Source organism: Eucyclogobius newberryi, unplaced genomic scaffold (assembly GCF_026437365.1).
Source record: "Eucyclogobius newberryi isolate DKJ021-1_F unplaced genomic scaffold, fEucNew1.0.hap1 SCAF_18, whole genome shotgun sequence".
Taxonomy (NCBI): domain Eukaryota; kingdom Metazoa; phylum Chordata; class Actinopteri; order Gobiiformes; family Gobiidae; genus Eucyclogobius; species Eucyclogobius newberryi.
The window spans coordinates 16,611,876-16,638,985 of record NW_027315812.1 but is presented as its reverse complement, the minus strand read 5'-3'; the positions used below and the strand labels follow the sequence as shown (position 1 = coordinate 16,638,985).

At 41.9% G+C, this 27,110-nt stretch overlaps 1 protein-coding gene across 2 annotated transcripts in view; it reads left to right on the top strand.

Annotated features, from left to right (window-relative positions):
* sema5a (sema domain, seven thrombospondin repeats (type 1 and type 1-like), transmembrane domain (TM) and short cytoplasmic domain, (semaphorin) 5A) overlaps positions 1 to 27,110 on the top strand; it is a 216,660-nt gene that overhangs the window by 58,216 nt on the left and 131,334 nt on the right. For both annotated transcript variants that reach the window (XR_011927715.1, XM_072450696.1), the window contains exon 2: positions 25,806 to 26,015. Coding sequence is in view for 1 of the 2 variants with exons in the window: in XM_072450696.1 (XP_072306797.1) it covers positions 25,871 to 26,015 (145 nt within the window). In the remaining variant the exon portion in view is untranslated. The remainder of the gene's footprint in view (positions 1 to 25,805; positions 26,016 to 27,110) is intronic.

Below are 27,110 nucleotides of genomic sequence, written 5' to 3'. Positions count from 1 at the left end.
TTTGTTATCCTTGTTTTATATTATAAAAATGTACCAACAATACACATTTTTGAAATAATTCCATTCACTAAGTTGCTCAGTTGCCTTCTTCGATGTCCAGGCTTTGACATCTATACACGAAGACAGATTCTGCTTTTATCCAGTTTATAGTTACAGGGCCTCTCCTTGAACCGACACCTTAACGTGGTGGAGGGGTTTGAGTGCCCGAATGATCCCGGGAGCCATGTTGTCGGGGGCTTCATGATGACAAAGATCGGTTCAGAAGCCCCCTATGATGACAACACGAACAAGGCATCACCGGGGCCCCATCCTGGAGCCAGGCCTGGGATGGGTGCTCCATGGCGAGCGCCTGGTGGCCGGGTCTTACCCCACGGGGCCCGGCCGGGCACAGCCCGAAAGAGCGACGTGGGGCCGCCCTCCCGTGGGCCCACCACCCGCAGGAGGATCCATAAGGGGCCGGTGCAGAAAGATCTGGGCGGCAGTCGACGGCAGGGGCCTCGGCGACCAGATCTCCAGACGCAGAGACTAACTCTGGGGACATGGAATGTCACCTCGCTGGGGGGGAAAGAGCCTGAGCTTGTGCGGGAGGTTGAGCGATACCGACTAGATATAGTCGGCCTCACCTCCACGCACAGTTTGGGCTCTGAAACCCATCTCCTCGAGAGGGGCTGGACGCTCCACTTCTCTGGTGTTGCCCGCGGGGAGAGGCGGCGGGCTGGTGTGGGCTTGCTGATAGCCCCTCAGCTCAGCCGCCACGTGTTGGAGTTTACCCCGGTGAACGAGAGGGTCGCGTCCCTCCGCCTTCGGGTGGGGGACAGGTCTCTCACTGTTGTGGCGGCCTACGGGCCGAACAGCAGTGCAGAGTACCCGGCCTTCTTGGAGTCCTTGGGAGGGGTACTGGACAGTGCACCGACCGGGGACTCCGTTGTTCTACTGGGGGACTTCAACGCCCACATGGGCAATGACAGTGACACCTGGAGAGGGGTGATCGGGAAGAACGGCTTCCCCGATCTGAACCCGAGCGGTGTTCAGTTATTGGACTTCTGTGCTAGCCATGGATTGTCCATAACGAACACCATGTTCAAGCACAAGGGTGTTCATCGGTGCACATGGCACCAGGACACCCTAGGCCGGAGGTCAATGATCGACTTTGTTGTCGTGTCATCAGACCTCCGGCCGCGTGTCTTGGACACTCGGGTGAAGAGAGGGGCAGAGTTGTCAACCGATCACCACCTGGTGGTGAGTTGGATCCGCTGGCGGAGGAGGAAGCCGGACAGACTTGGCAGACCCAAGCGCATTGTGAGGGTCTGTTGGGAACGTCTAGTGGAGCCCTCTGTCAGTAGGGTATTCAACTCGCACCTCCGGGAGAGCTTCTCCCATGTCCCGGGGGAGGCTGGGGACATTGAGTCCGAGTGGACCATGTTCTCCGCCTCCATTGTTGATGCGGCTGCTCTGAGCTGTGGTCGCAAGGTCTCCGGTGCCTGTCGTGGCGGCAACCCCCGAACCCGGTGGTGGACACCGGAAGTAAGGGATGCCGTCAGACTGAAGAAGGAGGCCTATCAGGCCACTCTGGCTTGTAGGTCTCCGGAGGTCATCGACGGGTATCGGCAGGCCAAGCGAGCCGCGGCTCGTGCTGTCGCAGAGGCAAAAACCCGGGCCTGGGAGGAGTTCGGGGAGGCCATGGAGGAGGACTATCGGTCGGCACCAAAGAAATTCTGGCAAACCGTCCGGCGCCTCAGGAGGGGGAAGCAGTGTCTCACCAACACCGTTTACGGTGCGGGTGGAGGCCTGCTGACCTCAACTGGGGATGTCGTCGGACGGTGGAAGGAATACTTTGAGGATCTCCTTAATCCCTCAGTCACGTCTTCCGAAGAGGAAGTAGAGACCGGGGACTCGGAGGCTGGCTCATCCATCACCCAAGCTGAAGTCACTGAGGTTGTTCGCAAACTCCTCGGTGGCAGGGCTCCGGGGGTGGATGAGATCCGCCCTGAGTACCTAAAGTATCTGGATGTTGTAGGACTGTCTTGGTTGACACGTCTCTGCAACATCGCGTGGCGTTCGGGGACCGTGCCTCTGGACTGGCAGACCGGGGTGGTGGTCCCTCTGTTCAAGAAGGGGGACCGGAGGGTGTGTTCCAACTACAGAGGGATCACACTCCTCAGCCTCCCAGGTAAGGTCTATTCCAAGGTACTGGAGAGGAGAATCCGACCGATAGTCGAACCTCGGATTCAGGAGGAGCAGAGCAGTTTTCGTCCCGGTCGTGGAACACTGGACCAGCTCTATACCCTCCATCGGGTGCTCGAGGGTTCATGGGAGTTTGCCCAACCAGTCCACATGTGCTTTGTGGATCTGGAGAAGGCTTTCGACCGTGTCCCTCGGGGTGTCCTTTGGGGGGTGCTCCGGGAGTACGGGGTCCGGGGCCCTTTGCTCAGGGCTGTCCGGTCCCTGTATGACCGGAGCAGGAGCTGTGTTCGCATTGCCGGCAGTAAGTCAGACCTGTTCCCAGTGCATGTTGGACTCCGCCAGGGCTGCCCTTTGTCACCGGTTCTGTTCATAATTTTTATGGACAGAATTTCTAGGCGCAGTCGGGGGTCGGAGGGTGTCCGGTTTGGGGACCACAGGATCTCATCTCTGCTGTTTGCAGACGATGTTGTCCTGATGGCTCCATCTAACCCGGACCTGCAACATGCACTGGGACGGTTTGCAGCCGAGTGTGAAGCGGCTGGGATGAGAATCAGCACCTCCAAATCCGAGGCCATGGTTCTCGACCGGAAAAAGGTGGCTTGCCCTCTCCAGGTGGGTGGGGTGTCCTTGCCCCAAGTGGAGGAGTTCAAGTATCTCGGGGTCTTGTTCACGAGTGAGGGAAGGATGGAGCGTGAGATCGACAGGCGGATCGGTGCAGCGGCTGCAGTGATGCAGTCGCTGCATCGGACTGTTGTGGTGAAGAGGGAGCTGAGCCAAAAGGCAAAGCTCTCTATTTACCGGTCGGTCTACGTTCCTACCCTCACCTATGGTCATGAGCTTTGGGTAGTGACCGAAAGAACAAGATCGCGGATACAAGAGGTCGAAATGAGTTTCCTCCGCCGTGTGGCTGGGCCCTCCCTTAGAGATAAGGTGAGGAGCTCGGCCACACGGGGGAAGCTCGGAGTAGAGCCGCTGCTCCTCCACGTCGAGAGGAGCCAGCTGAGGTGGCTCGGGCATCTGTTCCGGATGCCTCCTGGGCGCCTCCCTCGGGAGGTGTTTCAGGCATGTCCCACCGGGAAGAGGCCCCGGGGAAGACCCAGGACACGCTGGAGAGACTATGTCTCTCGGCTGGCCTGGGAACGCCTCGGGATCCCCCCGGAGGAGTTAGAGGAAGTGTCTGGGGAGAATGAAGTCTGGGAGTCCCTGCTCAGACTGCTGCCCCCGCGACCCGGCCCCGGATAAAGCGGCAGAAGATGGATGGATGGATGGATAGTTACAGGGCTTAAAGTGAAATAAGTACAAAAATAAGTCCAGAGCCTGAACTTTCTGCAGCTTGACCTTGAGCGCATTTCATGTTTTTTAAATTACTGGTATGTTTTCTTATCTATCATGATCGTTATAATCCCTAAAAAGGAAATTAACCCGAATGAACTCTTGGAACTCTATTAGAGACTTTTATAAGACACATTTTATTGACAAATCGGGTCTCATTTCCTCATTTAGATACCTAACCCTAAAAGAGGGCATGGCAAAAGCTCTTGAAAGTGTTAATTCTCTGTGATCAGACTAGTTGACACGAACTAATTATGCAAAAACAAAGATTGAATAAGAAAAATACGAGAAAAAAGTGTATTTATTTCTAAAAAGTCAGATTCACTCCCAAATCTCAAGCAAACTCACTCTATGCCTTCTTCTGTCTTTCATATAAATAATCATATTTATAGTTGGTGAATACGCATTTTTCTATTTGACTAAGACATCGTTAATTAACTTGACCGTCCTCCACCTCTACAGAGAACAAAGTCAGTCCAGAGCCGTGTTCGTGGATCGGCCAAAACAGAGATCGTCGAAGCAGCAGCGTCTTAAATCAGGAAGAATGAACATTACTCCTACATGAATAAATCTGAATACAATTTCAAATCTCTTAAAAGTTAATTTTCCACTCTCTTTTTGGCCCCCTTCTTTGCTGCCACGCACTGACCACCATCACGCTCAGATGAAATGTATTCTTCTGCGCTTGGGCCAAATTACAAAGCTATGGCCAACGCACAACTCCAGAGCGTCTTGATAATTAATTGGTTCCAGTGGAGCCCGTAGCTAAATTACCATCCTGCCTTTGCCGCGCTCTTCTGACGCGCTCCTCAAAGTCCTCGTGGCTCCCTCCCCATCTGTATAGGTCCTCGCTTTATGTGCGCCGCGCTCAAAAAGATGTGGCTGTTGTTGTTTTTTTTGCCGGCATGTAATTACCGGGCTGTAGGAGTTGGCAGCTCCGTTCGGCTTGTTATCTAGTGTTGATTGGGAGAAACATGTGGGAAGATTGATTATGGTGGAGCCGCTCTCCCTTCAGGTCGGACCACTGGGACTTTTGACAGTGAAGAGCCAGTGTAAAGAAAATGAGAGAGCAATGATGAAACACATTGCCGGTCGTTTTGTTTTTTTTATGTTCTCATGCAGATTAGGCCGGAAATGTTGAGCAGAGAAAAGATGTTAGATGTGGTTGGATCAAAAAGTGCTTTTAATTACTTCAGGATGTAAGCAGTGGCTGTTGTAAAAGAAGTGAAGAATCGAATATAGCGGATATATTCTCAACTTAAGGGTTAGTTAGACTTAATAAACTAATCAGCACTGTCAGAGGGGGGCATTTAAGTGAAGTTCATTGTTGAAAGTGGTATTATACTTGGGCCTTAAAACTCTTTCCATGGACACAATGAATAGATACTATTGAAATGTAGGCAAAGAAATGGATAAAACAAACCTCACCAACAATCTGGACTGGACGGAGATCGTAACAGACATCAGACAAATGGAAAAAAGTACATTTTCTGACTTAATTTATAAATGGACAAATTTGACAAACTTTGGACTAAGTGGGACTTTTATTTTAATTTAAATGCCATGATTTGGTTGCTTTTGATATTGGGTGGATGTGTACTTGTGTTCTGTATAGTTCTCTGTTCTGTTTATGTACTATAACTGTAAAATTTTATAAAATACATTGCCATTCTGATCTGGAAAAAGTGTAGAGATTTGAATATCTAACTTTACAATTATTTCACTTATGGTAAAGCTGGTGTATCTGATTTTCTAACTGCAAAAGGAGGTATTTAAATCTAATCTAACTCGTCTATTTTCAGGTAAGTGCACAGCTTTATCTTTTTTCAGGCGCAGCCAATCGGAGAGAAGCTTTTGGCTCTTACTTTCTGATTGACAAGAAAGAAAATACGTTCTCATTAGCTGCAGACGGCTTGCAATTGACTCATTTTGTCAAAGTAATTTTACTCTTTGGGGGAAAACACAAACTTCTCTCACTTCTAAACAAAAAGGCCGCTACGCCAGACACACCACCTGCTTTTCTCCAGCACGTGTCCTGACTTCACCTAGAATGTTCCGCAGTTTGGTATTAAACCTGTCTGTCTCAGCAGGACGCACCACCGGGCTAAAGTACAAGTCAGATCTGTGGAGAGACGATGCATGCGTGATTGACAATGCATGCTTTTTAAGGATTCTCAGCTCATAAGCTTTTTTATACAGGACAGCGTGAAATGGGGATGAGACTTGGGAAGGACATGCAGCAAATTGTCTGAGCTGGGTTCGAACTACTTCCTGTAATGAACTAAATGATGGATACGTTTAATATTATGTCGTAGAACATCTCCATGGATACGAGCAGGTCGCGGACATCCTTCTTGAAACATTATGTAGTTCTCTTCTATCATTTTTGCAAATTACGTTTTACTTGAGCAACATATTTAAAGTTAAATTACGCCAACTTCATGTTTCCCCCCTGTAATTGGTTCACAGTGACATTACCGTCCAATAACAGATTGTTCATTGTCTCCAATCAAAATGCTCGGTTAGAGTTACCTAAATGGAGAAGGCTGTCCAGGCTGTCCCATTTAATGAACACAAAATGATGAAAAATGGTCACAGCTCAGCACAGGTACTTGGGTCAGATGTTTGCTTTGGTGATTCTGGTCAGTGGATATTCAGCCCACTATGCCATTTCCAGGTGAATTACTGTCTGATTATGAAGGCTTCTGCTTGCCATATCTGTAAATAAACACCCATAAAGATACTAGTGAAGACTAAACCTCTACAGGCTTGACAAACGATGAGGAATAGTTTTGTTATCGGCATAATAAACTGATAATTGCCTCTTTGAAACGCCACTCGCCAATCTTCATGCTTCAAGGACGACATCCGTGGTCACTTCTATGCAGCAGAAAACATCAACGTCCCTTTCTACAATGTCCTCGTGTCCTTACATGGGATTGTATTACATAAGGCTGCTCTTACCTCTGATGTTTACCACACGAAAAGGAGAGTGTCGGGTCAGGCGGATCCGCAGTGAAACTATCTGGTAAAGATTTCACCCACCATTGCGCCACTCATATTGTGTCACCACTAACCCCGGTATGATTGATTAGGCTATTAGTGATTCCGTGATTCAAAGGCGTCTGGGCAGAACAAGAAGGGGACGGAACCCTCTCCAAATCTGTGAATGAAAGCGACTCATCCGTGACACTTCCTTTTCATTTAGTGTTAGCTTAACATTTAGTCCTCAAAAGGTCCAGTTTACGCCCTTTACTCAGAGGGGATCAGTGACACACCACTATAGGTTACTCCAGGTGGATGTTAATGACTTAGACCTTTGGTTGTGGAACATCTTTTGATGACTTTCATGAAATTTGTGTTTCATAGAGTGTCTCCATTGTTTTATGTTCCACAGTATGGCATTAAAACTATACCATGCAGTTGGTGTAATTCCTCATTCATCCAGGAGTGATCCATCAAAGCTTAAGATAAGATAAGATAATCCTTTATTGTCCCACATGGGGAAATTTCATTGATGCAACACAGGTCGATAGAGGTAGATACAGAAAAACACTCTCAATAGAAGAACTCTTATAAACAAAAACTCCTATAGACAAAACCTCCAGTTAGTTAGGTCCAGTTTCTCAGACCACATATTTTTATTCCTCTTCATTTGCAATCGTAATGTGTTTTTCTTTACTATTGGACAATATACTCAATATAATTGTGTTTTAAATATATCTCCCACCTCTATTAAAGACGGATTTAAGGTATACTGAGTTATGAAAACACCTGTAATTTATAAAGATACATACGTTCAAGCTTTAACATCTCCATGGAGACAGATAAGAGGTGTGTGTAGCCAGCCCTCTCGCAGTCACTGGAGTGTGGCGGCAGATCCAGCGCCGGTCTCTCACTTGTGCTCTTCACTTGGGGAGGTGTGAACAGCAGGTGTGGAGCGGAGCATCAGTTTTGGACCTGTGCACAGCTGTAGAGGGTGATAGCGTCATTTTACACCCGCCAAGTCAGTGAGCTACCCGTTAGCCAAGCATGTAATTAAAGCCTTAAAAATGTCAGCGAGCTGCAGTGGTGGGCTTTATGTCCCTTATCACTGCGCCCCCAGGTGGATATGCTGGAGCCTGTAAAATAAACACGCGAGTATTTATTCTGGCATTGAGTGAATTATAGCATAATGTGTCTAATCTTTAGTCGACATTTATCCATTTACAACGCATTAAAGCGGAGCCATGCAGAAACAATTCACTCGGATGGGAACAGTAGCCAAATACTATGGCGAGACAATACAGGAAAAACATTTGTATCGGTTTGCTTTGTCCTTATATAGACTTTCATGTGCTAGTCCTTAAGATTTTCATTATTAAATTGATCCATTGTAACTTCAAATGCCCCGTTTTCTTAAAATGCATTTTTCTCCCATAGGTACATTATGATCAACCCTTAAAGTACCACCTACACACACCAAACTTGACAATGTTGTACTTGTAATTGATATGATATATGATAATTGATATATACATGCCTCTATATATATATTTTTAAATCCATAATTAAAAACTTGCAGATTTTCTTTCTTTCTTCTTTTTTGGATGGGCAAGCAGACCTGGGGTGTTCATCAATATTTAGTGGATGATAAAAAAGTTAAAAAAGAGTGGGCTTTGAACTTGAATCCACATGAAGGGCGAACACCTATCCTACTAAGGCTTAGTAATGTATTGGTTTAGCTTAGTAACCAAGCTAAACCAATACATTACACAAATTAGTGGTTTGAGACCCATGGGTTTGAGGGTGTGGTCCAGAATTGAAGCTGCTTTGTGTTCTGGTTCTAAAAGCTGGTGTTGGAGCGTGAACCGGGCTCTGAACACAGCCACACAATGCGGCGCTGCGGAAAAAACAGAACCATGCTTCCCGCGCAGCAATGCTCAGCGGCCTGTAAAAGACACCGTGAGTTCAGCCAAGCTTCAGCAGCAAAAGTGAGGGGAAAACGCGCTTATTTGGATACATTTTAGAACAATTCATATATAGTTGTGACACACGGTTAGTTTAGATTTTATTAGCTGATATATATATATATATTTATTGGCTGATATAACGTTGACAATTTTTATTCAAAATGTTTTCAATCAATCAAATCAATATTATTTACAGCACAGTGGCAAACAATCCCACAAAATGCACTCTTCACTCCAGTTATGTAGTTATACTGAGTTTGAAGCGCGTTGGACTTCTTTGATCAGTCGTCAAATGTCACTAATTTCCTCATGTGCACTGGCCTTGGTAAAGCTGAGAAGAAAGCGGTTAAAGCAGACGATTCCTTTGATGCTTCTGAAGTTCAGACAGGAGACATTTTATTCATATGGGGTTGTTTTGATCAAATCATAGTGAAGGATACATTTAACGGTAGCTGCTAAGTTTCACATTCTTCTTACAAAATGCCAGCCTGATAATATAAGGCAGAGATTTCAATTCAAGATAAATCTGACAATCTCACTACGGTTTTGAAAGACTTTTGCGAGGTTGTTTTGACGGCTTGTTCCCAATGAAAGGAGCCGTGTATGTGGAAGGCCGAGCAGCTGAGGCAATAGCCGCAGGGTCGGACTGTGGAGCTGCAGCCCTGGTCTCCAAACATTCCACGCTCTTCTCTTTGAGCTGGCACCAGTCTCAATACACATCCACAACATCTGGACCTCAGGGATAATATTAGTTTTGAAACAGAAAGAACCACGTAACCAGGGAGTAAAAATGTCCAGTAGAATGTTTTTTACGTGAAGAAAAAAACACATCATGGGAAGTGTGTTTTTAGTTGTGCTGTGGGGCTGATCTTCTCAGGAGCTGAAAAGGCTCTAAGTTAAATGTTTTGTTGCCTTCTTCTTCGGACAAATTCATGAACTCTGCACTGTAAAATCCTCTTTGTAAAGTGCAATATTCAGTTCACTTGTACAATTGTATAATAATACAAACATGTAAATATTTTAAGAGTGTCTTTAGTTCAATGTACTTATTTATTTATACTTTATTCTGTTTTCTGGGGGTATTTTCACTGTGATACTTCTTTTATCTTATTTCTTTTGCTGGCTGGCTGCATGTTTAACTAAAATAATTTCCCCTTGGAGATGAATTTAAATAATTCTGTCTTCCAACAAACTTCTCCACTGGGTCATTGTCACCCAAGGACTTATGTAAGGATATGAAACGTTTTTGAAATAATACCAAAATATACAGTTGCTATATCAAGAAGGTTTTTAATTGTTAATCGAGAGATGTCACAAAGAGCCTACCATAATAAGGTCTAATTGAAGTAATTTACTGTGGTTTAATTCAATCCTTTTGTTAAGTTGGAAAGCTCTCGAAAGAAGATTAATACTCTGCAATTATGAAGTCAGCTGCAAGTCCCAGCTCGGCCTTACCTTGACCTACATTTGAAAACGAGCTGTTTCTAAAAGGCCTGCTCTCTATTCACGAGGTTAACACAGTGTTAGTGCGCGCGCTAATGGGCTTAAATCGGGAGTCGCACTTTCGCCGTACCAAAAACTGTAGTTATTCAACTTCCGTGACTACCATGATGTCAACTTACCTCTCGCCTCCGTGACATGCATTAAAGTGTTTTGGGAGAACTGTCCAAAATCGTGTTAGGCACAGACAGGAAAACCACATTGCGGGACGTGGTCATGCTTCAGCGTGAGTGCTCGGAGAGGGGAAGTGAGGGGAACAGAAATAACAGCAGGATTTTTGGGTTCTCGGGGGATGAAGGGGGTGCAGGGAGGGACGGGAGGAAATTGCTGGGTGTGTGTGAGAGAGTGGGGTTGTCATGGGTGAGTCAGGATGATGTATGTCCCGTATTTAACTAGACCAACTCTAAGGTTTTGGTGAAGCAAGTCATCATCATCATCATCATCATCATCATCATCATCATCATCATCGGATTTGCCCGTTTCCAGAATGCTCTTTTTAGCTGTTCCAAGACAATCCCAGCAGAGATCCAAAAAACAACCACATGTATGAGAAAAATAACAATACATTCTTACAACAGAGCTCAGATTGTGTCATCACAATTGAGATTTTAAGATGCATTTAATTTGAAAGTACTGGTAATTATCTAAAGAAAAACATAACATTGGTAAAAAATGATGTATCAATGACTTTGCTTGTTTCATCACCAAATATGAATGTATTTGTTTGAGCACAAGTTCTACTCATTGTAATTCAAATCGTTTTACAGCACAAGAAGAGTCATTCTACAATTCATTTTAACATTTAAAAAAACATATCAATTTAACCACCCACACATAATTGTAACTTTAATCATTGTTTGAAGCTTAAATCATCCAAAAAAAAATAAAAAGTCTACACATGATTTACAAATTGTAAGGATTTTTAGTTTTATTCCACAACCGCTGTTCAAACCACTGGCTCAAAGTCGTGTCCAATCAAGCCTGAAACTATTTAAAACTTCCTAGAAACAAACTCAGGAGGCTGGAACCGAGTGGCGCACTTGTAATGTCTCACCAGAGCCGCAGAGCCACTTCATGCTCAAAATGTCTGCGTTTCATCAACCTTGACTCCACAGCCACCGGCGCAAAAAAAATATGCAGCAAATCATTCTTTATTTTCCTTTCCACTTCTAACTTTAAAACAAAAGGCAGACATGAATGTGTTGTTTCACTGTTTTGTCAAGTAATTGCATTTGCTGTGGTATAATTGAAAGATCACATTCAAGGGCAAGAGCTGTCTAAAATGTGGTGTACTAAATCCAACAAATTTAGTATTAGCCGAGGGGTTAGAACTAAATAGTGGAAAAACAAACTTTTATTGATTTTTGTAAAACTTTGATAAGGTTTTAGTGAAGTGCCAAGGAGAAGGAATAATGTATTCTCCATTAATGTTTTAAAATATAATGTACCATTGTGAAGTCACTCCATAGAAATTAGCGTCCAGCCCTATTCGGACGGGGATTAGTTTTACCTAGACAGCAGTAAGCTTGAAATTACCCAACAACGTCTGTGTTTTTTTTGTGATCATTTGCACTGGATAAGCAATGTCAGTAATTCAAACGTTTTTAAGGACTTTATTCCAGACGTGGCGGACTCGCAGACACACTGAAACATGATATGAACCTTTTAATCCATACATTTTGCCCATGTTTCTTCTATTTTCAACTCTTTTAAGTTCGTTTTTAGCTTTGTGTAGCGTTACTTGTGCTGTGTGGGATGTTTTTCTGATGGTTCTTACGATCAGCTTTCAAAATGAAATCTGCATGATCAGATTTCTTATGAAACGGTCAAAGCCTCTTTTTTTAATGCTGACACGGCCCCATCGATCTAAACTTTATTCATATTACAATTTACCTGAGGTCCCTAGTTAAAACTAATCCTGTCCAAATAGTTTAAGTGAATATCATTACAATGTAGTGTTATAGGCTTTGGAGGTTATTTCTCTCAAGGTGCTCGTTTTTAAAGCAAAGGCAGTGCACAATCGCAAAAGGAAAAATATGGACATGGTATTGCAGCCTTTATATAAAAACTCCAGAAAACAATACTCAAAATGCCATCAGTGAAACCACAATATATGATATCTAGTGTATACAAAATATAATACCTAATAACATGGTCACATTTCCCCTGGTGGGTTTTTCCAGTGCACAAACAGCGAGACTTATCGGACCCGGCTGCATAGGAACATCAGCACAAAATAAGGAAGCAGCGGTGTGAAATTTGTTTTGGGCTTGGAGGAGATGGAAGAGTGGCTTACCTTTTACCTTTAGAAATAGATCAACATTCACACACACCTACACACAAGAATTACACACGCCTACCTACACACAAGAATTACACACACCTACCTACACACAAGAATTACACACAAGACTTATGCACACACCTACACACACACCTACACACAAGACTTACACACACCTACCTAAACACAAGACTTACACACACACACACACACACACACACACACAGACACACACACACACAAATCAATATTTTTTTACCACAGCAAATAAAGAAGCCGTGCCTGGTACAGAAAGTCATTATGAATCTGTATGTGTGCGATGAGCACAGGGAGCAGTGGTTTGGAAACTGTATGTTTGTGGTTGTAGGTCCAATTCCCCAGACAACACGTGCACCTTCTTTAAACCGCACCGCTGTTCTCTTGGATTATTGTTCCACCGTTTGGTAAAATGCAAACGCTGACCTGATCGAAAAAGTACAAAAGATTCAGAACCGAGCAGCACGTACTGGACTGAAGAGGAATTATAGAGCAAATGTAAAGCTAATGCAGAACGACTTTATTGGGTTATTTGGGATATTATTTGGCTGCTATTTTCTATGCTTACTTTTGTAAACAAAAATTCAAACTCCATTATGCTGTACAAACACTTTGAATTTAGTAATGAAAAACATGTCAGGCAGGAAATGTGAAGGAAGTGAAGTTAATTAAAACATTTTAAACAAACAATAATTTATAGAGGCATGCGTGGAATCAGACCCAAAAAACAAATTTCCAAAAACAAATATTACATATTCAAATTTGATTAACGGGGATATGTAATATGTTATAAAATAGGTCCCCAGGAAGAGTAGCTTAGGAGCCTCATTGCTGCAGCTAATGGGGCTCCTAATAATACAAAATAAAAATAAAAAAACACCTGCAGAGAAAAGCACAAAAAGAGTAGACTATAATCATGGTACATTTTGCATTATTGTGATAATCGCCAACAAAGCGAAACGCCACCGGATTGTGCAGGAAAAAGCAACTTATCAGAATGTTCTCCTCTGGATCCATTTCATATAAACTCAAGTACAATACTAGCTGGTTATATATGAAACATATTCATAATATTACTGTTACAAGAATCACTATCCACAACTAAGTACTCCGATCACCCCCCATTTCACTCTATACTGTTCAATCCAATAAACACACTGTGACGGAGCTGCCTAAGTCACTGAGGACACGCACAACCGCGCGCTCCCGTATCGCTCGCTGAGCGCGCACACAAACTATTGTGTGTAGTTTATGAATGTATATTGATTGGCTCATGTATGCCCGTGGGAGGGGCATGGGGGTATTTGAGCGGGGCGGTTTTGGATTGCCAGGGAGTTGGAGTGTGGCTGCAGAGCTGGCAGCACCTGAGCACCTCAAATCTGGAAAGCTGAGAAAGCGAGAACTTTAAAGCCTGGACGACCAGTGTAATTATACTTTATCCTATTTTTGTTTTGACATTTTTGTAAATAGCACGGGGATTTTTGGTTTATGCTTCTTATTTGTTTTTGCACTTAAATAAACCGTCAAAAACTGGATATTGACTCGGCCATAGTTTGTTTTAAAAAACGAGCCCACCACACACACACACACACACACACACACGCAAGCACACATGAGCACACATGAGCACACATGAGCACACACACACACACACACGCGAGCACACATGAGCACACATGAGCACACATACACACGTACACAAAACATACTAGCAGCTTCCTGTTCTGAAGGTAAAAATATTCATATCAAGAGCTGACAACCACAAAAAAATTCACAGTAACTACTGACTACAAGAGCCTTCAAATTGTAATTGTACCTAACTCATGAAATACAGCTTAACATACTTTTGAACAACTTGCTAAACACATTTAAGCCAAATGTGACACAATGAGGAAATATGTCACATTAAACCCATGTTTTTAAATGAAAAGCTCAAACTACGGTAGATGATTTTTTTTTCTTTCTTTGGTTTTGTCTTCATTTGGATCCCCATTACCTCACACCAAGTGGTTGCTAGTCTTCTTAGGGGTCCACAAAATGTAAAATTCACAGTACAAACCATAAACATTACATTATACAATTTTAAAAGTGATTGTGTCAATTTACCTTGCACATTAACAATACGACGTGCATACAGCAATAATGATAGTAATGTACTTTATCTTATGTTATCTAGAAACAGCAGTTTATTTTTCTTTTTAAAAGAGGGTCTATTTTCAGCGAAATATAAACTGGTGGAAAGTGAATTCCAAGCAACAGCTCCTGTGCACAGAACAGTTCTTTTCATGACTTCGCTGCTTGGTCTGGGGACAGTGAGTTTGCCTGAGGCTTTGGTGGGTCATGTGCATGTGGCAAAACCCACTGAGTAAAAGTTTATCTTTCAAAAAACTGGGCTCTTTTTCCACCATGATTTGATGCCTGAAAATCAACAGACTCGCTTGCAATTTGTCCTTCACCGTTGGCCAAGACAGACTGCAGAGCATCTCTCCTAAGCCTTGATTTGATTTAGATTTTGTCAACGTTAAGCTTTTGTTTGAACAGAGTCTGAATAGTAAATTGAGGCATGCACATGAATATTTGTCAAAAATACAAAAAATGCAATAATATTGATAAGGGAGTGATTAACATCCACATTAAATGGCGCAGTCCTTTCCAGTATGGAGCAGCCCCACATGACTCAGTGTGTCATCTGTTTTAACATGACCTAAACCCACTAACGACACATGGGTTTTTCTCTGGCCGATGTTTTCAAAGTTTGGTCAGCCGATGGACCATTTTCAAGGCCGGTTTTCTTATGAATAAAACAACATAGCAGTAATGCAACAAGTGTTGAATTATTAAATAATCAAAGTTCAATTAAAAATGTATTTTACGAAAGAAGCACGCAAATAGAACATGACTTTTAAATGCAACATTTCAAGTTTACAAATAAATGTATTTTTGTGCAGAGTAGGGAGTAATTGCCTGGTATAAGCTTCACATTAGTTAACAAAGGAAAAACAAATCCAAACTAAAAAGAGCTACTTTATAAATAACTCTTAAAACCACAAACAATATTAAATGCTTACTTTAGCCTCTTTGGATGTTTGAAGATGTTGGACCTTTAAATGATTCAATGTTTGATTCCCCACTTCAGCTCACAACATTTTTACAAATAGCTTTCCCTGGAGTGGTCTGGTGAAATAGTCCCATATTGGATTTTTTTGTGCAGCTCTTGCTTGCAAGAAATAATCAAATGTTAATTATGGGGAAAAAAAAAAAGTTTAACAAATGTTTCCCTTTTTAAAGAGGTCACTGGTACTGGTGGACCAGGCAGTAAAATGGTCAAAACAAATGTATACATTTTTTTCTATTCTTATTCCCATTACACATATTGTTCTTATATTATGTATTAATTAACAATCTACAATACGTAGAAAAAAAACAGCTTTACAATTACATAAATGAAACAACTGGAAAATGTCAGGAGACTTGAGTGGAAAGCACTATGTAATAGTCAGTTTCCTCTCTATGAAATGAACACGGAGCATAACACAAACCTTGTGCGTGCATGAGGTGAGAGCACAGCGGACAAATCTGTGGATCATTTTGCCACAAAGAAGTGATTCACTTTGTGTATTGTTTGTGTCATCGCAGCCAGTGTAAGTAAGAGGTTTCTCCACAACAACAGCGGATGTGGATTATAACAAAGAAAGCCCTCTTATTGTTTTGTACGTCACCTGTTGTACTTTAGGAAATGTTTCATCTGCCTTTTAACAAACCAGCTCCACTTGTCATTACTTTTGCTTTACAATGACGTTGTATTGGTTAAATCCAAGCTGTAAACTTTGGCTTAATGTTAGAGGGTGAAAGGAATCTTACTGTTTGTTCGCCTACTGAGCTGTGCAGAAGCCAAGCAATCTGAAGGAGGGGTCCTTCCGCGGGTCCTATCAGGCACAAGTAGTGCCTGATCAAAAATAGACAGCCTAGATGACAAAGTTACAGACTATGGCTTTCATATATCATATATAGATTTCTACCAACAATAGCTCCGCACACCTAACCACAATGTGAATTACATGTATTACACATGATTACACTGTGCATCATATTGTACTTATAGAGGCCTCCGGTGCACTTTCACATGCATTCTTCATGTCATGCATGTCATGTATTTGACAATTTCCACTTGTTCAAACAGAAAATCTTCTCTTTTGTACCGCTCTGATATGGAGGTCACATGGCAGAAATTATTTTGTTTTCTCGACGTGAACTGTTCTGTCTACAACAGGTCGTGGCGGTAAAACGCCCGACACACACACACTGCCGGGAAAGGTCAAGCGAGCAGTGGTGAGAATAATGATGAAAGTTATGGACAGACTTGACAGATGAAGGTTGTAAAAGAAATCGTGACAGCAGGGGAAGAGGAAGTGGACTGAGTTGGTCGCCGATCCTCCGTGATGCCTCTCGCCGTCACTCACTCAGTCGCTGTGACATTTCTCAAATCGTTTGTCATTCAGCCGCCCGCTCTGGCATTCAGCCTGCCATCTACACGTCACTCACTACAATGTAAAACCAGTGTGTAGTTTTGCTTCGTTGACGAGCTAAATGTACGGTTTGCGCATGATCTATTGGGCAATTTGTGACGCTAAATGTAATGAGGCAAGCTGGTGGTCATCTGCCGCGTTCCTCAAAGTCAATGTCAAAGGCAATTTTTATTCATAGTGAAATATAAAAGGATCTAATATGGATTGCCAACTTGTTTTGGCCTGCAAAATCTTTCTAACTTTGTTGTACATCAAATAAATTAAGCCTAACCCGGAATGTTATACAAGCTATTACTCATTCAAATTTAAATGTCTGTTATAATGAAACTTTTCACTCTTTCAACCTCACCGACAGTAATGAAGAAGGCAGAGAACAAATTACAACTTTAAAATAGCTTGTTCCGAGTTTGTCACAAATTAGTAAAACTTCCAACTCTACTTAAAAACCTTGTCTTATTTTTTTAGACGATACAATTACATTTTTCTCTAATTGTACCATGTGGTCTGACTCTAGTATCATTCAAGTCATGCACATACTAAATATAACTGTTCAGGAAAGGTCAAACTTTGTTCTATTAATGCACGTTTTTTCAGTATTGATCCCTGTTCAAATGAGTATGATAGATTTTGTGTTAATTAGGATCTGGGTGTTCCTTTTTTTAACAACACAAGTCAATTTGCACATAATATGTTAAGCTAAATAAAACACATTGTAAATATTGCAGGGGAAATGTCGATGGTAGTTATGGCGATGTTTCAAAATTAAGACATCTGAATCAGATTAAAAATGACTTTGAGATGGAAGTCGAAATGCCAAAACACAAAAGAACAAAGCAGAAAGTATATATTTAAATGTATTTGACTAATTCCTTGCTTTCACTAACCTTTTGGCACATCATTAACGTTGAACGCATTCATTCTTCGGCACGTGCTCGGCTTTAGAACAACTTCTAAACCGCCAAAGCTCAGACATTCAAAATTGACTCATTCATAACATATGAATATATAAGAAATGAATGGTGGTCCTGAGTAATCACTTTGTATGACTAGTGAACTGGCGTCTAGTTGGGGGGCTAGAACCACCAGCCTGCCACTGTTCTCAACCAAAATGTGCACAATCCCAGTGAATTTACAGTGAGAAAACATTTGCGACTTTACACAACCAAAACAAGACACAGCACTGGTTTCACTGGTGTGTGTGCCTCCGTCCGCTCACAGGAAACGACACATCCATCATCACTGCGCTCTGACCCCGCTCTCACACTCCCCGGACCGCGGTTTGGACAGACGGATCATCGCTGGGACCACTCACCTCTGACAAATTGAACCAGCCCCTGCACGCGCGACGTGGGCTGTACAAAGTCGTCCATCCTGCACCCTATTCATTATGTATAGTGTCATTTAAGTATCTCCCAGTCTCCCCCCTCAGACAAAATCAATAGTGGTCTTAATATGATCCTCTCGCCAGTGGTTACCGCAGGAAGACTTCAATTGATTTGTGAACTGACGCCAGAATTCCCAAAATGCAAAGTTGCAGCTTGAAGTGAACTCTGTGTGTTGTTTAGCCTATAAGCTGACTCGATGTGCCATTATGCAACTTTGGCACTATCGATCAGATAATTACTGAAGTGTAAACGTTTAATGCAGCCAAGAGGACTACTTACTTCAAATACTACGGTCTTTGACTTGAGAAGGGCTCAGAATACAGAAATGGACATTGGAATAAGCAAAAGAGTAAAAATAAGTCATGTGTTCTGTATAATTTCTGTAAAGTCACTCCCATATATGTTGGATTTCAAGTTAATTATGCTGCTAATTTTAAATCAACCTCACGGGGATCGTTTAAGCCACGGTACTTTGCAAGGTCGCATCCAGGGCTGCATTTGAGAGGGCGCGGTGTAAAACGTACTTGGAGACAAATCATTGAACATAAGCGGAAACATTTGCTGATATACTGAAATGTGTCCTTGTTTGATCTCATTTAAGAAGACCTAATGTAGACTTTGTTCTGTCCTGTTTTATTCTCGTTAGGGATTATTCAGGGCACAATATAATGGTAAGACCTACAAAATAATAATTGTTAGCATTCAGAAAGAAATCACTGAGAAAGTTTAGGCAATTTGAGTGTTTTTTAACTGTTGTTTGGTCATGGGGTCAATGTGAATAATCATTAAATTGTGATGTTTTTTCTCACAATAATAATAACACTACAATGCACTTATATAGAGAGTTCAAAATGTTGTCCACATTTGGTCCCTGTTATGTGTGAACACAATGACCACATCTAACTACTAATGAGGTTTAGTAGTTTATTCAATTTCAAAACCTTTTAGCACTGAATCTGCATGTTATGTATAATTTTGACAAAAGTGAGCCTTTTACTCTGCGTTGGATCTGTTCCGTCCCACTTTCCCATCCATGTGGCCCCGTCCCACGCACTCTCAGCTTTATATTGAATTTTGTTATTAAAGTAAGCTGTAAGTGTGAGCCCAGGTAATGCAGGGATTACAAAACCCGATGGATGACTTTACTTTATACGACTGCATAATTAACCTCACTCCAAAGTAATGTAAAGAATATATGACCCATAATATGTCATTACAATAATCATTCATCTCAAGGGTAAGAGGATTACATATAAAATCTGTGCTATTATGTCATGCCCACAACTACCTTGACAGAAAGATGAGTTCACAAACTCTTGAGAATTCCTCTTGTTTGGCTCCTGCTGATTCGTTTGCATTACCACCAGTGATAAACGGGCCAATCACATAACAGCCTGAACCAAAACAAACATGGTGGCACTGATGGCCGTACTTCGGCCTAACTTAGCAGAACATGCACACAATGACACATTTATGGATGAGAAAGAAGAGCTTTTCTGAACACTGGATTTAACACATTTGACAGTGTGACCCTTCGACCAATCAGTGTGAACAATTTTTTTAACATCCCAATGATTCATGGGCCAGGTTAACTGATTGCACTTGTTGAAATATATGTGTTGCTTTACAGTATGTATGCAGTGCACACCCTGGACAGGGGCCAGCTCGTCGCAGGGTTAACACAGAGACAGAGACAAATGTTCACTGTCACATTCAGTCACTTGGGCCAATTTAGAGTTGCCTAACAGCAGACTCCACCCAGATGATGTCACATGTGGATGTGATCAAAAGGGGGAATTGTGGATATTGATCAAATGATTGTCATGTCTGTGTCCTATTTATCATGCGTCACGACGATCTTACTGCATATGGGTCGCAATGAACTTTCTGTGTATTTTCTGATTATCTGTGGACTAGTCTAAACAATCTTAAAGCGGACGTCATAGCGAACGGCCGGCCATTTTATCAGACCCAAGCAACAGCGATATAAAACACAGCAAGATCTTGTGGAGAGTCGAATCTCAGCTGCAAGACGAACAACACGTTACTGTTTTGCCTGTTTTTCCATGTTTTCATCAAATAAAGAACTTGAGAACGATCCTCGCCTCCCAAAGTCTTTCATAGACTAAACTTCGACAGGTCTGACCCGGGAATCGAACCCACAATCTCCTTGGGAGACGCTAATCGCTCTGCCACCGTGCACCCCAATGTTTTCCTTGTATAAACACTTTGACAACTTTCGAGAAAATGTCGCCTAAAGTCTTAAAAGCCAATTCTGTTTATCTGCCCACTTGAGGAGAAGATAATAGTCTAAGCTACAACTCCCATTTGCACAAATCATGCACATTGTTATTAAAGTTATTACCAAAGCAAATTGAACACATTCGACAATTGCATATTGCATTGCTGTAATATCTGCCCACGTTTTACATTACAAAATACTTAAGCTCTGGAGTGTCTGCTCTCTTCGCGCTCCACATGTGCTGTAATCCATCATGGGTCCCCAGGTGGTTTTAAGTGTGCACAACAGTGTCCTGGTGAAGACTGGAGGAACAAGGCATACACCTTATATAGAGGGAGGAGATGCTAGGGCTTATTTCAATGCCCCAGAGATTATTTAAATTCTAAGCTGCTCTACTGTTCTCCCTGAGGACCGGGCAGCGAGTGGTTGAGAGTTAAAGAGGAACAATAAGAGCTCCATCCGACATTACTTTAGGACAATTTCAACATCAGTTCACATAGCGTGGTTTTAAATCAAATCAGGCCCGTCGTCGATGTCGCTAAACAGCCTTGATGCTAATAGCCGTCGGCATAATCATTTCCAATTGGTGTATTTATGACTCGTGGTGACAGAGTATAAATGCAAGCTACGGTTTTCATTAGGCTGTCATTTTGCAACTGTTTCGGGGGAATTATTCAGTCCAGATGTACAGTAAACAAAGCAAGATGGGATCATGCTCAAACCTTGAATACATAAAAGCAAATTTATAATTCCTCTGGCGTTGTGGAGTAAAACGAGGACATAACTTACCAAGAATTTTGAACGTTGCGGAAGTCTGATAGTTGTGAGCGTGTTGTCAGGAGTCGAATGGAGAGGAGGTCAAGCAAAAACAGATGGGCTTTATTAAAACCAAAATCTGGTAGTTCACAGTACTTTTTTATAATAGGGTGCTGTGGGATTGGATTTGAATTTACCCCTCAACAACTCCCCCCTTTAGAGCTTAAGGTAGAATGCCAAAAAACAACTGTTATTGACAAAATCAGACTCCTTTTTGGCAGCCGAGCAAAATGTTCTTAAAAATGTTCTTCTAAAACGTTAAAAAATAAACAAAAGTGCAACAACCTAATAAACTGCATTGTCACTACTGGTAAATACATTTATCACTCTATAGTTTCGGAATACTTTTGAGCTACTGCTAATGCTATTTATCATTTTAAAGGGGACATATTATTCAAGAATTTACTTTGATGAGCTTTACACCTTGTTTGAATGGTGTTTCTGCATGATTAGTGTACTGAAAGTTGTATTTTAATCCTGTATCCTTTATTGTCCTGCAACTTGAGTGCTCAGAAAATTCCTGTTTCCACCGTCCCCCTATCCCCGCCCACATCCCTGTACTTAGTTGTGATGATTTGAAAAAATGAACACTCACATTGATACATAGAGTTTTAAAATGTCACATGGCCACTTTTCAAAAATAAACTAGTTACAGTGAAACGTCAGTATGAAGGGGCGGGGCTTATCAGTTCTGCAGTTTTGAACAGGAAGTCAATGGACCCGTTTGTATTACCAAGCCGTTTTAGATCATTATTGCGGTTTGTAATGAACAAAGTGTAAAAACGATGATCTACTCCTCTTACAGTTCCATATTAAGTACCTGAAAAAAATATGTCTCCTTTAAAATCTCTATTTGTTTAACATTAGGCTGAAAAGTCACAAATCCCGAGCTCTGTAATTGGTCATGCTCTGATACATGAATCGTGATCAAATACGTTGACTCAAAGATGTAATGTGCATGTAATGTGCCTCCCAGAATATTGTACCGTTTCCCACTCCCGATTGAAACCATTTTATTCTTATCATACCATTTAGCTCTTGTTATCCGTGCAGGCTTCATTGATGCTGATTAGTTAGGACATCTTCTCAACGCTTATGATATTCTTCTCAGTCTGTTGGAACAGGTAGAACGGCTTGTTTGGCAAAGTGTGGAAAAACAATGGGAACTGTCAGGAAAGCAGTAGACAAAGCAAAAATGACACTTACAGCGACAGGTTGACTAAAGAGAGCCTGCCAAAGTGCTTTAAATGTGTCGCGTGAATCTGAGAGCAAAGCACAGAGCTACACGCTGCCTCTGCCTCCGCGCGGGGATGACAGGTGTTTTACATTACTGTGTGGTTTAAGGGAAGCCGCAGCCCCCAAAACGCTCTGCATTTATTTCTACACGGAGTCTGAGTGAATGCTGCAGGCCTCAAGGTCAGGTGGATTATTCCAGCGCCGCAGTGGAAAGAGAAAACGTTATATTCAGGAGCAAAGCAATGTAATATCCACAAAAGAACATATCATTTCTATAGAATGCTTACTTTGGCTCCTAAAGTATAGCGCTGACCTTTATGGCATCCATTTTTCTTATTTCTTTTATGGTTTTCTTTCAAAATGTACACTGTGTCAGGAGAATAGCACAGATCTCTTTATTAAATGTGTTTTTAAATAGTTCCATAGCTGGTTAAGGTCAAGGTATACTTAAAGGGCTTTAGGGTGGGGAATTTGGCCTATTATGCACAAGAAATGTAATTATATAATGTAGTTTTTCATTGTTGTCAACTAGGGATGTCACAATGTCAAATTTTAGTGTTACGATTATTGTGAGGAAAACATCATGATTTAATGAATATTCACATTACTGCAACTGTGTGGAATCTCGTGCAACACATTACTATTTCTGAAGTTTGTGGCTTTATGAATGACAAAATAAATTAAATGCGACAACAACAGCCAAATAAAAAGTACTTTACATTTAGATTTTAATAAATACAATACTATCAAAGCTTATGACTGAAAGGACAAAATTGCGGCTACAAGAGGTCGAAATGAGTTTCCTCCGCCGGGTGGCTGCGCGCTCCCTTAGAGATAGGGTGAAGAGCTCAGTCACACGGAAGGAGCTTGGAGAAGAGCCGCTGCTCCTCCACGTTGAGAGGAGCCAGCTGAGGGGGCTCATCTGTTCCGGATGCCTTCTGGGCACCTCCCTGGGGAGGTGTTTCGGGCATGTCCCACCGGGAAGAGGCCCCGTGGAAGACCCAGGACACGCATGTCTCTCGGCTGGCCTGGGAACGCCTCGGGATCCCCCCTGGAGGAGTCTTAGGAAGTGTCTGGGGTGAAGGAATTCTGGGAGTCCCTGCTTTGACTGCTGCCCCCGCGTCCCGGCCCCAGATCAGCGAACAATAATATTGTTACTCTCCTTCTTCAGAATGTGCAGTGCTCGTCTATATTGTATTTCTTATTCGTCTCACTGAGCAATATCTGATTGAAGTTATCTAGTATCAATACAGTAACAAAGAAAAACAATGGGAAGTCTATAACACATCTATAATAACTGAAGGCAACTGTGCGTGCATGGTCGACTCCACCTCTGGCTCATATTGTCTGCAATCCCCATGACCTCTTTCAATACATTTGCCTTGGCACAACCATTTTACTTTTGAAAATGAATATTACCGTATTTCAGCTTGAGTTATTCTTTCTAATGAGACATCAGACTGAATGCATGATTCATTTTAAATATTTCAACTACATTTCTCCAATAAAAATAAAATAATTCAAACATGTCTGTCATTGCCTGCCTTGTACATCATCTTCTAACACGGGCCATCCTGCAGTGTCAATTAGTCTATTCTCTGCATGAATCATCGTTTTTTAACAGCACCCCATAAATGATTAAGCAGTCATGATGTAAATGGTCTAGACTGCTCCACAATTCGCCACCACAAAAGGGAAATTCTGATGCTGGTGGCAAAATATGTGACTTTTCTTAGATTCTTCGCTATAATCACATTCAGCAATTTCATGGTTTGCTTGAGAAGAAAAACACTGCATATTTACAATGGCTGCTGGGTTCAGTTGACTTGTAAGGAAAGCAGTTGAGTTTGTCAAATGTATAAGACAAATTTACCATACAAATAAAGTAAAATATTCATTGGATCTATAAACAGGAGGCACTGAGAAAAAAATTCAGGCAGACGTAAAATCAAATTAGTTGCAGAAATAACAAGAAAGAATGATATTTGTGTCTGAACGGTTATGATGCTAATAGTTTCAAAGACACTTTTAAACCTGTTTTTACCGAAATTAAAACATGCTTTATAGATATATTTAATGGCATACTGTAAAAAACCAAAGATCAGTCAGGTGGTTGGTCCTGAGCCAGAGAAAAGTGAGACACAGGGAGAACATGCAAATGCCACAATCCCTTCTAAATCCTTCCAAAAAAATAAGTTTTCGTCCGGTTTTACTGCAGATTTGAGCTATTTCCCATTGTGTGTTAGAACCAGCGCTTTGGTCAGACATTTTTCATCCTGTAAACTTTTGTAGCTTTTATTTGTTCTTTGTCTTGGTTAAAAACCCGACTTTTGCCCTGCCGAAAGAACAAAAGCAAACACATGAAGCTGAAGGAAGCTGGTTCATGCCCCGTGTCAAGAGATGTGTCACTTGCTCATCTGTGAACCTCTTCCATTTCCTTTACTCCCTTTTTTCTTTTTTCCCCCTCTTTTCATGGATTTATTTTTGCATCGCTCATCTCTTGATCTGAATCTGTCCTGATTACTGTGACGCAAAGTGGGTGCATGTGTTTTAGCGACTGAGGCAACACTTTCATGCCCTCATTTGTCAAGAGCCGCTCATTTAAAACTTTAGTCTCGAATACATTGATTCTAACCTGGTTTTGAAGTTCTGTTTTTGTGTCCTAAGGCAAGATGCTCCGCCCACGTTGCATAGTATGAATGTGGTGGGTGCGTGAGTGAAAGAATTCTGTTCATCACGTAAAAGTACACGCTATTAGCAGAGAAATACTTCTTCATGGAGAAATTGTAGTTGCCAGGTAGCTCATCATTTTAATGTGGGATAGGATTGTCAACTGTTCATAAATATTGTACCCATATTAATAAAGCTTTTTAGCATTAACATCCCATTTATATATATATTGATATGAAATTCCTGTAATGAAAAGTAGATGAATGCATTTTTGCAGCTCCTTATTAGAAGAAATCTATCACAAAGAAATGGATGACTCAGACTGAACCGACTGTCAAGGACTGGGCGAAAATAAAATTTCGACATTTATCAGATCGACAAAAATACTTTGTTGACCTGAAAATGGAGATATTGGCTAGACATTGGAATGTGTTATGTGCCTAACATTGTCTACATGCTTTATGCCAGCTGCGTTTGTTTTGTTGCTCTGTCTCTGTGTCATGTTTTGGATTTTTTTCTGCTGTTGTGTAAAAAAAAACATATCCACACTGTAATTATATTGGTAGATTGATGGTCGTGTCTGCGCACACCCACACTGCAAACAAATGAGACTTTACAGCGTCTCTTCTCTCTTTATCGCAGGTGTGTCTCTCCAATGTTGTTGGTCCTCGAGGCCTAAGGAGGAGTGAGCCACGCCCCGGGGCCACATGGGACGTCCAGTTACCCAGCATGCACTGCTCCTGCTGCAGTGCATGCTGGTCCTGCGGTGGGGTGTGGAGGCCCGGAGGGGACCAGTGCTGCTGCCCGAGTCGCCGTGTTACAGGATTGAGCATCCCGTCATCCCACACTCAGGTGAATCACACTGCAGGAATACAAATATACTTTCATATTCATTAAATATGGATGCTTTGGTTGGTACGCTGTTGCTAAGAGATACATAAACACTAATTAGTTGCCTGCAGATGGTAGGATGTGATCATGTCCCTCTCCCAGATGGAGCCAGTTGCTGCATTCTTAACTTTATTGTGATTATATAAAGACAGAATAATTGTTCTATTTTGCTATTACACATTTAATAATGATAACCAGGGTGATTTGCTAACATACATCGCAAATATGTGGCTTCTCTCAGAGCTGGGCGATAGGGCAATGATTATATTTTCCCAATATTGGTTCATTGTGATTAAAAACACAAGAAAATAGCTTCTAATATGAATTTTATGAACATATTTAAAGCAAAGATTAGTCCCATTTTTTCCGCAAAGTCTGAACTCTTCTCCAAATGACATGCTTAAGTAACAAGCCACAAACATTGATGATTTGAAATGAAGTCAGTTAAGTCGTTGTCTTGCAAAAGCTCACACTGCCAGAGCCCATGTGTGAAATACTCATAAATGAACAAAACAACAATTCAACATCTGAATATCCAAAGAACTGCCCATTTCAATCACACACAGGACTAAGCTGTAGGTTGTTGTGTTGTCACTTGAAACACAGCCAACAAAGAAAATAATGGACACCAAGATGAATTAGCTTTGTCCCTGGCAGCTTGAAAATTTCACTGACAAAATCGTATTGACATAAACATCGATAAAACATGGCGCAGCAGGAAAACTATATTAGGTTACCGTTGCACAAAGGCTCATATTCTTCATCATCGTTTTCATTTGATCCCCTCTCGACACAGCTTTTCTCCTCTCAGGAATCAAACTTACTTTCCCCACTTGTGCCGTTTTTAGATACAGTAACTTCTGTGTCGAGTTTCATTGTCCCCACCATTCATCTTGCACTGGCATTGATCCACTAAAGTGTAATGAAATGCGCTGAAACTTTGTCGAAAAGAACAATTCAATAGTGATCAATGGTGTACTGTCTGCCTACCTCCGAGCACTGAGATGCCATTGAATTGTTTGCAGTCCAATGGAGTCCCAGTCAGATAATCACACA